At 42.8% G+C, this 12,800-nt stretch overlaps 1 protein-coding gene across 2 annotated transcripts in view; it reads right to left on the bottom strand.

The window, feature by feature from the left end:
* The window catches only part of cwc15 (CWC15 spliceosome associated protein homolog), a 102,503-nt gene that overhangs the window by 66,315 nt on the left and 23,388 nt on the right, over positions 1-12,800 (bottom strand). For both annotated transcript variants that reach the window (XM_060825951.1, XM_060825952.1), the window contains exons 3-4: positions 11,417-11,529; positions 5,744-5,826 (exon numbers count right to left, since the gene is read on the bottom strand). In XM_060825951.1, the coding sequence (XP_060681934.1) occupies positions 5,744-5,826; positions 11,417-11,529 (196 nt within the window). The remainder of the gene's footprint in view (positions 1-5,743; positions 5,827-11,416; positions 11,530-12,800) is intronic.

The raw sequence follows: 12,800 nt of genomic DNA, 5'->3' as shown, positions 1-12,800 counted from the left end.
CAGCAGGCCAGGCAGCATCTCAGGAATCTTTGGCCAGCAACACATTTTCAGCTGTGATCTCCAGCATCGGCAGACCTCATTTTTTACATTAATAAGAAATACATACAAGTTGTATTTTTGGATTAGATTAGATTCCCTACAGTGTAGAAACAGGTCTTTCGGACCAACAAGTCCACACCGACCCTCCGAAGAGTAACTCACCTGGTCCCATTTCCCTCTGCCAATTGCACATAACACTATGGGCAACTTAGCATGACCAATTTACCTGACCTGCACATCTTTAGACTGTGGGAGGAAACCGGAGGATCCGGAGGAAACCCATGCAGACACGGGGAGAATGTGCAAACTCCACACAAACAGTCGCCCGAGGCTGGAACCTGGAACCCCGGTGCTGTGAGGCAGCAGTGCTAACCACTGAGCCACCGTGCCGCCCTTTACTTGAGTAAACCTTTGGTGGGAGAAAGTGACGACTGTAAATGCTGGAGATCAGAGTTGACAGAGTGGTGCTGGAAAAGCACAGCAGGTCAGGCAGCATCCGAGGAGCAGGAGAATCAATGTTTTGGGCATAGGCCCTTCAAGAGGAATGTAGCTTGTTATTGGGGGGTGTGGCGGGTGGGGGGGTAGAGATTATTTGGAGGGGGTGGGGCTAGAAGGGAAGGTAATTGAGAGTGCGATAGATAGATGAAGGTGGGGGTAATGGTGACAGGTTGGAAAGGAGGGTGGAGTGGATAGGTAGGAAGGAAGGAAGATGGACAGGTAAATCAGGTCATGAGGGCAGTGCCAAGTTAGATGTCTGGGATAAGGTGGAGGGAAGGAAAACAGGGAAACTGTTGAAATCAACATTGATCCTGTGTGGTTGGAGACTCCCAAGGTGGAAGATGAGGCGCTCCTCCTCCAGGCGTCAGGTGGTTGGGGTTTGGCGATGGAGGAGGCCTAGCACCTGCATGCTCTTGGCAGAGTGGGAGGGCAGTTAAAGTGTTCGGCCACAGGGCAGTGGGGATGCTTCATGCGTGTGTCCCAGAAATATTCTCTGAAGCATTTTGCAAGTCGGCATCCTGTGTCCCTAATGTAGAGGAGACTGCATCAGGAGCAACAGATACAGTAAATGATGTGTGGAAGTGCAGGTAAATCTATGACAGATGTGGCAGGCTCCTTCCAGGCCTGGGACCCAAGTGAGGTGAGAGGTTTGGGTGCAGGTTTTTCAATTCTTGCAGTGGCTGTCTAAGATGCTGGGAGGGGAGGATGGTTGACAGGGGGCATTGACCTGACAAGGAGTCGCGGAGGGAAGAGTCTTTATGGAATGCAGGAAGGAAATATATCTCTGGTGGTGAAGGTCGTTTATAGGTGGTGGAAGTGGCAGAGGATGATATGATGTATCCGAAGGTTGGTGGGGTGTAAGGTGAGGACAAAGGTGCTGTCCTTCTTACAGTTGGAGGGGTGGGGTTCAGGGGCGGAGGTGCAGGAAATGGAGGAGATGTGCTGGAGGGCATCAAAGACAAGATGGGAGGGGAAATCGTAGTCTTTGAAGAAAGAGGCCATCTGGTGTGTTCTGTGGTGGAACTAGTCCTCCTGGGAGCAGATACAATGGAGGCAGAGGAATTGGGAATAAGGGATAGCGTTTTACAGGAGGCAGGATGGGAGGTGTTGTAGTCCAGGTAGCGGTGAGCAGTAGTTGGTATATAGATGTCTATGTTGAATCAGTCACCATTGATAGAGACCGAGAGATCCAGGGAGGGGAGGTATCCGAGATGGTCCAGGTGAAATTAAGTCAGTGGTGGAATGTGTTCGTGAAATTGATGAACTTTTCAACCTCCTCATGGGAGCACGTGATGACCCCAATACAGTCATCAATATAGTGGAGGAAAAGCTGGGGAATGGTACTGGTGTAGCTGTGGAAGATGGACTGTTCCACGTAACCGGCAATGAGACAGGCATAGCTGGGGCCCATGTGGACACCCATGGCTACCCCGTCATCTAAAGAGGATTCAAAGGAGAAATTATTGAGTGAGGATCAGTTCAGCCAAATGAATGAGACGGTCAGTGGAAGGGTACTGATGGGGGTGCCGGAAGAGAAAGAAATGGACGGCTTGGAGACCTTCGTCATGACAGATAAAGGTGCATAAGGACTGGATATCCATGGTGAAGATAAGGTGTTGGGGGCTGGGGAAATGAAAGTCATGGAGGAGATGGAGGGTGTGGGTGGTGTCCTGAAATTGGGTGGGGAGCCCTCAGACCAGGGAGGTTAGGTTAGTATCAAGGTATGTGGAGATCAGTTTGGTGGGTCAGGAGCAGGCCGAGACAATAGGTCAGCTATGGTAGTCAGGTTTCTGCATTCCAGATTCTCACATCAGAACTATGACACATCAAACAATATAGGCAAATGGAACACCAGTTTATACAGATTGAGAAAAAGATGCTGATAAGTTAGGCCATTAGTGGCATGGAAATGCAGCAAGAACAGTTAACTAGGAGAAAGTGAGTCGGAAGATGCTGGAGATCAGAGTAGAGTGTGTGTTGCTGGAAAAGCACAGCAGGTCAGGCAATATCAGTTTCCCCCCATCTTACCCCGGTTCCAACCTCCCAGCTCAGCACCGTTCTCATGACTTGTCCTACCTGTCAATCTTCCTTCCCACCTATGCACTCCACCCTCCTCTCCAACCATCACCTTTACCCCACTTCCATCCACCTACTGCACTCGTAGCTACTTTCTCCCCAGCCCCACCCCCCTCCCATTTATCTCTCCATCCCTGAGGCTCCCAACCTCATTTCTAATGAAGGGCTCTCGCCCAAGAACAGTTAACTGTCAATCTTCTCAGGCCAGGCAGGTCAATTTTGATTGGTCAAGGTGTTGTCATAGGAATGCAACAGGTAATTCCATTACCCTTTTTTGTTTCGATTAAAAAGGCACCATATATCTGGATTCCTTTAGGCTACATAAGACCATCCCGCTGTATAATTGTAGCTTGGAGAACATGCAAATGCATCACACTGAAAAGCCAACTGATACTCTAAAATTGGTTTCTGGTCTAATTGTTAGCGTATTCCAAATTATTTCACAAACAATATCTGATGAATTACTATCTACAGGCGTGACTCTCAAAGAATTCATTAATATACATATTATGTCACTATATCATAGCAACCTAAGTATACTACCAACGTCTGAATCAGTGTTAATCAAACTCAAGAGCTTAGCAACTCATGGAGTTGAGTTAAATTTCAATGACACTACAGAAATGGCACTTCCATGATAACACCCCAGTCCCAGCCAATGTTAACAACTATGTTAGTTACATGAAGCATCTTCAATGAATCACCACTAACTTCCTAACCTTTGTATGTTTCCGGAAACATTGATGACACGTACACAATAATTCAAAAATTTGCAGCTGCAAATAACTTCTTTATACAACTTAATAAACTCCATCCTATGCTCAAATTTATGATTGAAATCAAACAATCAAATTTGCACCTTTCCTTCAATGTATTAGCTGAGAAATCTGCCAATAGCTTCTTTACTACCTCCTACCAAAAGGCTACATTCACTGGTTGATATACATGTTGGATTCTGTACGCTACATGACAAATTTCATTGGCACTGTCATAACAGGGCTTTAGTCATTGTGTCACCATATAAACACGATGCTGATACTGGGTGTACCAAAACTATCCGACACAGTAATAGCTACACTAATAAAACCAATACTCACTATAATTCGCACTAACTCATGGAAGGAGCTGATAGCCACCACTTCTGGCATGAAACAGTGCCTAACCAACCTCAGACTACCTGAAAGTTGAAGGTGTGTCAAACATTGTGTAATAGGTGAAGTCCAATATCCTATGTTACTATTTTGCAGTAAAAACCATGACTACTTTTCTCCACTAAAGGAAGTTACCATGAAGTCAAAAGGCCATTTTGCTTACTACTCAAGTGAGTAACGTGCTATATGAGTTTCAGTGCCAGTACAATGTCAGATATGTAGACCATATGTCCTAATAACTGACCATTTGAAATGGTAGCATACTGATCATGCTCAACCAAGTAGTGCTTGTATACCTCAGAACAATATGTGCACTATTTGGTATGGTTCTGCTACTGGACATAATTTATGAAATAACATGAACTGGACTAAGAATTGTACCAAAAACTATTTTAATATTGCCAGTCAATGTGACATAGTTGTGTGTGCCAGTACTACATATGTTAAAACTCAGGACACTTTTATGTAGGCAAAATAAATTCACACATACATTGCACATTTTTCTTGAAAATCAGGGCTCATCCCCTTTCAGCAATATTTTAGCTCTGCATTACCAAACTATTAGTTATTCCTTTTTATGTTATCAACTGATCTATCCTTATCCCCTCACCTTTCCCTCCTACTTGCCAATTTTGTACTTTTGATATGCACTCGTGTTGGCAAAATGCTCCAAAGGCATATTATGCCAACTAACATATTCTTAAACCAACAAGTTTCACAATGATTAATAGAACATAGAACATAGAAGGATACAGCGCAGTACAGGCCCTTCGGCCCTCGATGTTGCGCCGACCGAATCCTACCTAACCTATACTAGCCCAATAACTTCCAAATGCCTATCCAATGCCCGCTTAAATGACCATAAAGAAGGAGAGTTCACCACTGATACGGGCAGGGCATTCCATGAACTCACAACCCGCTGTGTGAAGAATCTACCCCTAACATCTGTCCTATACCTACCACCCCTTAATTTAAAGCTATGTCCCCTAGTAACACCTGACTCCATTAGCGGTAAAAGGTTCTTAGTATCTACCCTATCTAAACCCCTAATCATCTTATACACTTCTATCAGATCTCCCCTAAACCTTCTCTTCTCCAATGAGAACAGCCCCAAGTGCCTCAGCCTTTCCTCATAAGATTTTCCTACCATTCCAGGCAACATCCTGGTAAACCTCCTCTGCACTCGTTCTAAAGCTTCCACATCCTTCCTATAGTATGGCGACCAAAACTGCACACAATACTCCAGATGAGGCCTCACCAGAGTCTTATACAACTGCAACATGACCTCAGGACTCCGGAACTCAATTCCTCTGCCAATAAAGCCCAGTACACCATATGCCTTCCTCACAGCACTATTTACCTGGGTGGCAACTTTCAGAGATCTGTGTACATAGACACCAAGATCCCTCTGCTCATCCACACTACCAAGTAGCCTACCATTAGCCCAGTAATCCATCATCTTGTTATTCCTAAAGATTAAAGATTACTCTGTGGCACCCACTGTCATCAGAGTCTAACTAATTATCCAATACATGTCTGGAGTCTGTGTGTTTTTTTTTAATTGGTGGAACTGGTAGGAATTTCTGGAACCTGCAGATGTACTTTCTTTTATTGGTTAAACTGGTAGGAATTTCAGCAAATGTATCAGTCCACTGGTCCTACTTACCCTCTCTTATGTGAATGCAGTCTGAGGAAAGGATGGACACACAGCCCACCTCAACTCAAATGGGCATTGATAGTGCACAAGAATGAAATACAAGTGGCAGAATTACTGTTCCAAATTTCTAGCCTACATCCACCATGCCCTTACCCAAACTAGGCCCATATAGTATGACCCATCCCTCATTTGCAAACCTGAGAGACTAAACACCTTGTAGTAAAGTTTTCAAGAACTATTTAAAATTGCAATTAAGGAAATGACTACCAATAAATTAAATTTTATATTTAAATAAACGAAGTAGAAAAAAATCATAACCTACATCTGTCAATGGATCATCGGCATCAAGGTTTGCTGCAGGTATCTGATCCAGACGCGGTCTCTTTGAAGATGATGTTGTGTGTTCTGCAAGAATAACCAAGAAAGTTAGAAGTTTTCAAACAAAGGTAGATTTTGGTAAGTAGATACCTGTCCTCCTTTCATTTGTTAGTCTTGACTCAACATACATAATGGAAAAAGAGGTAGGCGTATAGGTTTGAGCCAAACCAACAATTCATTTTTACTTCAGTTACATCTTACCCTATAACCCTACATCCTTTGATTCTGTCTGTATTAAAAAAAAATCAACTTATAACTTTAATATATTCAAAATGAATGTATAGTTCTCTGGGTAGAGAAATCAAAATGATTCATGAACCTCATGTCAATCCTAACTGATTGCCTTTTTTTCTGAAACTGTAGCACACTGATATAGATTTCCCAACTAGGGTTTTTAGTTTTCCTGGTATCGATCATTTGATCAGAGGCGAGCCAAAATTATTTTTTTTTAGAGTTGAGAGTCCTCAGAATTTTCTTCCGGAAAAGTAGCTGGTAGATTGATCATTGTTAAGCATATTGGGTAGCACTTCAGGTGAGAACCAAATCAGCCTTGAACTTACTGAATGGCAGATCATATCTAAGTTTTGCAATCCTGCTACATCCAGTCGTGAATTGATATTTGAACAACTCACTGGAGAAGGCTCAACAAATATCCCCATCTTCAATTATGAGAGAGTCCAGCGTATCAATGTACAGTGGAAACTCGATTATCCGAACATGATGGGCGGGCAATATTTCATTCTGATAATCAATTATTTCGAAAATCGATCAAATGCCTTCCCTCTGGGGCTTGGAGTTTTAAAGTCTGCTCCCTGTTCAGGAGACTAGCAGCAGCATACAGCGCGTGAGCCCCTGCCCGCAACACTGCCCCCACCATCCCTGTCCAACACCGCTCCCCACCCACCCCGTCCATCACCGCCCCTTGCCCACGCCCCCCATCCTGGTCCAACGCCAACCCTGCCCCGTCCAACCCGCCACCCCCAGTACAAAGTGTGCGAGCCCCTGCCTCCAACACAGCCGCCCCTGCCACTCCCCTGGACAGGCGGACTGTATACTAACAACACGATTGCTGCTGCTGCTGCCGCCGCCGCCTTTGTGGTAAGTCTCCAAATTGCACACAGACACAGCCACAGCCACACACACAACTTTTTACTGCAACGTTTTGACAGGTTGCACGTTCACCCTGCAGAGGACAATGTTGGAGAGATTATTCGTGTGTGTGTGTGTGTGTGTGTGTGTGTGTGTGTGTGTGTTGGGGGGGGGTCGTCAGGTTAGGGTATTCCCCTCTGTAGAACTTCAGGGAAAGTATGGGGAGAGAGGGAGGGAAGGTGGTCAGTCATTTGGAGATGATGCCTGTTTAATCACTGTAAACAAAAGATGCCATTACTGTTGGAATCACGTCTTTGATGTAATATTTCTATCAGGACCTGGAGATCTACTTCAGATAATCCAATTTTCAGATAATTGGTATTCAGATATTCGAGGTTCCCCTGTAAAAGGTAAGACTGAAGCTTTCACAGTAATCTTCAGCCAGAAATGCCAAATGGAAGATCTATTTCGGCCTCCTCGAATGGTCCCATACAGTACAGATACCAGTCTTTTGCCAACTCAATTCAGTCCTTGTAATGTCAAGAAATGGTTGGAGACACTGGATAGTGTAAAGGCTACTGGCCCAGATAACATTCCAGCAACAATACTAAAGGCTTGTGCTCCAGAACTTGCTGCTCTCCTAGCCAAGCCCTTCCAGTACAGTTACAACACTGGCGTCTATCCAACAATATGGAAAACTGCCCAGGTATGTCCAGTACACAAATCAAATCCAGCCAACTACTGTCCCATCAGTCTCAATCATCAATAACGTGACGGAAAGTGTCATTAGTTACTTAGCGATGTTCAGTTTAGGTTCTGCCAGGGCTGCTGACCTCCTTACCTCATTACAGCCTTGGTTGAAACATGGTCAAAAGAGACAACCAGAGGTGATTTGAGAATGACTGCCCTTGAATCAAGACTGCATTCAACTGAGCGTAGAATCAAGAAGCCCTGGCAAAACTGACATCACTGGTTATCAGGGGACAAACTCTCTGGTGATAAGGTCATAATCATAAAGGTCAGAAGTGGGATGTTCACCGATGATTGCACAACGTTCTGCACCTTTCGTGACTCCTCAGATACTAAAGCAGACCATGCTCAAATACAACAAAACCTAGACAATATCCAGGCTTGGGCTGATAAATGCTGAAAAATGTGTTGCTGGAAAAGCACAGCAGGTCAGGCAGCATCCAAGGAGCAGGAGAATCAACGTTTCAGGCATAAGCACTTCTTCAGGAATGAGGAAGGTGTGCCAAGCAGGCTAAGATAAAAGGTAGGGAGGAGGGACTTGGGGGAGGGGCGTTGGGAATGCGATAGGTGGAGGTTAAGGTGAGGGAAATAGGCCGGAGAGGGGGTGGGGGCGGAGAGGTCGGGAAGATTGCAGGTCAAGAAGGCGGTGCTGAGTCCGAGGGTTGGGACTGAGATAAGGTTTGTGGGGGGGGTGGGATATGAGGAAGCTGGAGAAATAATCCTACTTGCCTGGATGAGTGCAGCTCCAACAACACTCAAGAACCTGACACCATCCAGGACGAAGCAGCCCTTCTGACAGACACTACATCCACTCCCTCTGACATTCATTATCAGCAATATGTACAATCCATGAGATGCACTGCAGAATTTCAACTAAGATCCTCAGATGGCACATTCCAAATCCATGACCACTTCCATCCAGAAGGTCAAAGGCTGCAGATACATGGACACTCCACTAGCTTAAGTTCTCCTCCAAGCCACTCAGCATCCTGACTGGACATATATTGTCCAGAATTCCAAGCTTATGATCCTTCACTGTGGCTGGATTATAAGCTTGGAATTCCTTCCATAATGGTACCTTCTCAAGGGCAACTAGGATGGACATTAAATGCTAGCCAGACAGCAATGCTCATATCCCACGAATTAATTTAAAACTCATCATGTAAAAATATTCTACTTTTCAGTATTTATTACCAAAGGGAATGGGAAAAAACAGGAAAGGAATTGGATGATCAGCCATGATCATACTGAATGGCACTGCAGGTTCACAGAACCAACTGGCCTAATCCTGTTCGTATTTTCTATATTAATATATTTCTGCAACAAATTCATATTTGTTCACTAAATCCTACAGCCTTTAACATACAACCACAGCAGACACTTCAAAACAATACAGTGGGAGATATTAGGAGATGAAAGATATCCATGGAACAGAAAGGGGTCTTTTGCAGTATTTATCTCTCAACCAACATCAAAAAGATCTTAACTGAGATAATTAGCAACTGTGGCTTTGATGTATGTAAATCTACTGTGATTTGCTAAATTACAATAATATCTATACTTCAAAACTACTTAATTAATATAAAGAGCTTTGGGGCATCCTATGATCATATGGGCACTACATAACTATGGAATCACTGTGTCTATGCTGTCTCAAAAGCATCTCTCACTCCTTTTTTTCCTTGTACCCCTGCAAACTTTCTCTCTCCAGATAATTATGCAATTCTCTCTTGAATTCCACAATTAAACTGTACTACCACCACCACCACCACCACCACCACAGACTCAGGCAACACATTCCTGATCTGCGCAATTTGTTGTGCAAACATTATAAGCCCTTTTTCCACCCTAGTGAGCTCTTGCCTGCATCAGGACTGTCAGCTGACATCAGTGCTACCTGAGGTAACGTACACAAACACAAATCCTGCACGAAATAGGTTCACCCACTTCTCAATTTGCCTCTCTGCATTGCATCTAGGCAATGATTAATATGTATGCAAAAGGGTGAAAATTTATCCAGAAACGTTGTTTTGTCCCTTGCTGTTATACCAAGCTAGGAGCACTTCCTTTATAATAAACGTTGTGCAACTTAATTCTAGTTGTTCTCAAAATAATCCTAAAGGAGGAAAGACAAAATGTCCAGGATTCCTCATCCATGTAAAAAGTGTTTGTTCTGTATGTTATATTACTGTACAGGTAGAATTCATCTCTTTGCCATGAAGGGACTAGTAGTCACAAATTCAACATTATATACATTCTCAAACATATGTTCAAACAGTATCACTCTTGCTGTGAGGCATCCCAGCTAATGCCTTGCAGAAAAGTAAAATATGTTTATTGGACAGATGCAACAATTGCCTTGTGCAGGATCATAGCCCTCAACGTTAACCTAAGCACTCATATGAATTGACAAGAATCACAGAATCATACAGTACAGAAGAAGCTCTTCAACCCATCAAAACTATACTGATACAAAAAAATACACTGTCATCTAAACTAGTCCCACTTTCACAATCTAGGCTGTTGCTTTGAATGTTATGACACTTTACATACTCATCCAAGTTTAGAGGTTTTTGGAGGTTGTGCAGTTACCCGCTTCAATTACCATTCCAAGCAGTCCAGTGCAGAGCAGAGCACTAATACACTGGGTGAAAATATTTTTTGTCAAATCCCCTCTAAACCTCCAGTGTTTCACTTTAAAACTGTGCCCCCTTGTTCTTCACCTTTTGACTGCTTTCTACCCACTCTGCCTCTGCTCCTCATAATTCTATAAATCTCAATCAGGACCACCCTCCACCTTCTCTGCTCCAAAGAAAACAACACTAACTTATCCAGCTTCTCTTCATAACCATCTCAGATGACATCTTAATGCTCTGCACCCATCCAATGCATGCACATCCTTCCTATAGTGTGGTGACAAGAGCTGCATACAGTACTCCAGTTGTGGCCTAACCAAAGTTCTGTATAGTCCAACATAACTTCCTTGCTCTTAAAATCTACACATCAAGTGATAAATACAACAGCTCCATATGCCTTCTTAACTAACCCATCAACCAGCCGAACCACATTCAAGACTAGCATCGCAAGATCCTTCTGTTCCTCTGCGCTTCCTACCGTCATGCCAATCCACTGAGGAAATTCACACTTCAGTTAGGCTCTGATGTAAAATGGAAATATAAATGTTGAGGATTGTTTCACAAGAATAAAAACACAAGTAATACTAGGCTTGTGACTTCTTGCTTGATTTGATCGCCGAGCTAGCAGGTTGGCATGCAAATGTTTCGTCACCATGCTGTAACATCATCCGTGCGACTTCTGTGAAGCGTTGTCATTCTACTCAACTTGATATTTATATGATTCGGTCTGTTAAGGTGGGTTGTGTCATTTCCAATTTTACTCTGCAGTAGTTGTATCTGGCATCTATTTCTACACACTTGTTGATGGCATTTTGGGTTGAAAAGTAGGCCTCTAGGAATTCCCATGAAAGGCTCTGGTTATCTTGTCCTTGTGACATCATGCCAAGATTGCAGCTAAAAGCTAAATACTCTTCAACAACTGTTAAAAATTATTCATTTCTTCAATTCCATAGCCCCAATAATCCAAGACAGAAGATCGCCAAGCGGGAAAATTGATTGCAAACTGTTAAGTTAAAATTCAAGGAGAAATGATTTGACACTACTGCAGTTGGTTACAAATATCAGACGTTAGTTTAATATTTTTCAGAAAACAAATTTAAACATCAACGCAACTCCTAATTTTGGAAAGAAACACTGTATACCTCTTGGTGGCCGGTCCCTATTCTTCTCACGTATTGCCACTCGTTCTCTCTCCTCCAGTTCCCTGCGGAAGTCACGACTGCGCAGCTCTTCAGGGACATCCTGGGTTGGTTGCCTGTAAACAAGTTGTACAAATACTCATTATTTGCAGCATTTTGTTTTTAATTTTACTTCAAGTTCAAAACAAATTAGTTTAAAAATTATATTGAGGCTAATAGAGTTATCCATACAGAAGCACTGCCAGAGCAATTTGAATTCAGTATATTAATTTCAACCAACCACAGATCTGTCATGAACTAAGTGGAAAGCACACCATATAATGGTAAATCCACGTTGGAACGGGCAAAGGTTTATTATGAGGTAAGTCACATGCGAGCAGTTTGCAGTGGCTAGCTCAAAATGGAACTGGAAAAAGTCTAATGATAGTACTTACATCAACACCTACAGTGAAAATAGTTGATAATTGATAAATAATAGTTGATAAATAAGTAATGTAAAAGAAATATCTTAATCAGAGACATTAAAAAAATTCCCTGATTTTCATAACTGGAAAAAATACGATTTTGCTAATGGTGAGGAAAGGTGAAACAGGAGTCAGTTCCTCAGCCCATTTAATTAGATGCAGGTAGACAATCCTTTATCTAAAATCCAGAAAGCTCCAAAATCCAAAAGGCTTTTTTCTGAAGTTTTTTTTCTCATTAACAAAAGGTTATTTGGCATGTACATAGTTAACTGAAGTTGATACCCACTCAATGTGTGTCACTCAGATGTGACATGTGGGGGTATGGCCCAGCACTGGCAGGCCTCAATTCTCTCTCAAGGCCCATTTTACTGACTGAGTCTGTTCTTCCGGTAAGATTTTTTAAAAATTCATCAAACTGTCACTTATTCTGAAATTCGAAAAATTCTGAATTCCGAAAACCAGCTGGTCTTGAGCATTTCGGATAAATGACTGTGCACCTAAATCTTCTAATCAAGTTAATCAGGAATGATATTAGACACCCTGCAGTAGGTGGGACTTGAACCAAGGACCATTTAATTAGTAATGCTGTTACAGACAACTGAACGTGTTTTTCTCCCCATCACTAAATCACCCAAGGCTTTTTTTCATCAATTAATCACCACTACATGCAAAGCCCATTAAGAGCAATGCAGACAATCACAGGTGAGGGAGTAGGAAGAAGAGGAGCAGGCAAAGTTGGAGTAGGGAAGATGACCATTTAATTAGATCATGTGTACCACAATACCATTCACCCGCTTTTATTTCAAACCCCTTGATAATCTTTTTACCTAATAAAAAGCTCTCTCTATCCTTAAAATTTTATTTGTCTAAATATCTGCAGCTGAATGTACCAGAAATAGCATGCCTTGTTTTTGCTACTGAAT

This window comes from Hemiscyllium ocellatum, chromosome 6, assembly GCF_020745735.1.
Source record: "Hemiscyllium ocellatum isolate sHemOce1 chromosome 6, sHemOce1.pat.X.cur, whole genome shotgun sequence".
Lineage (NCBI taxonomy): Eukaryota > Metazoa > Chordata > Chondrichthyes > Orectolobiformes > Hemiscylliidae > Hemiscyllium > Hemiscyllium ocellatum.
Note: the sequence above shows the minus strand (reverse complement) of the source record. Positions and strands in the feature narration are given on the sequence as shown.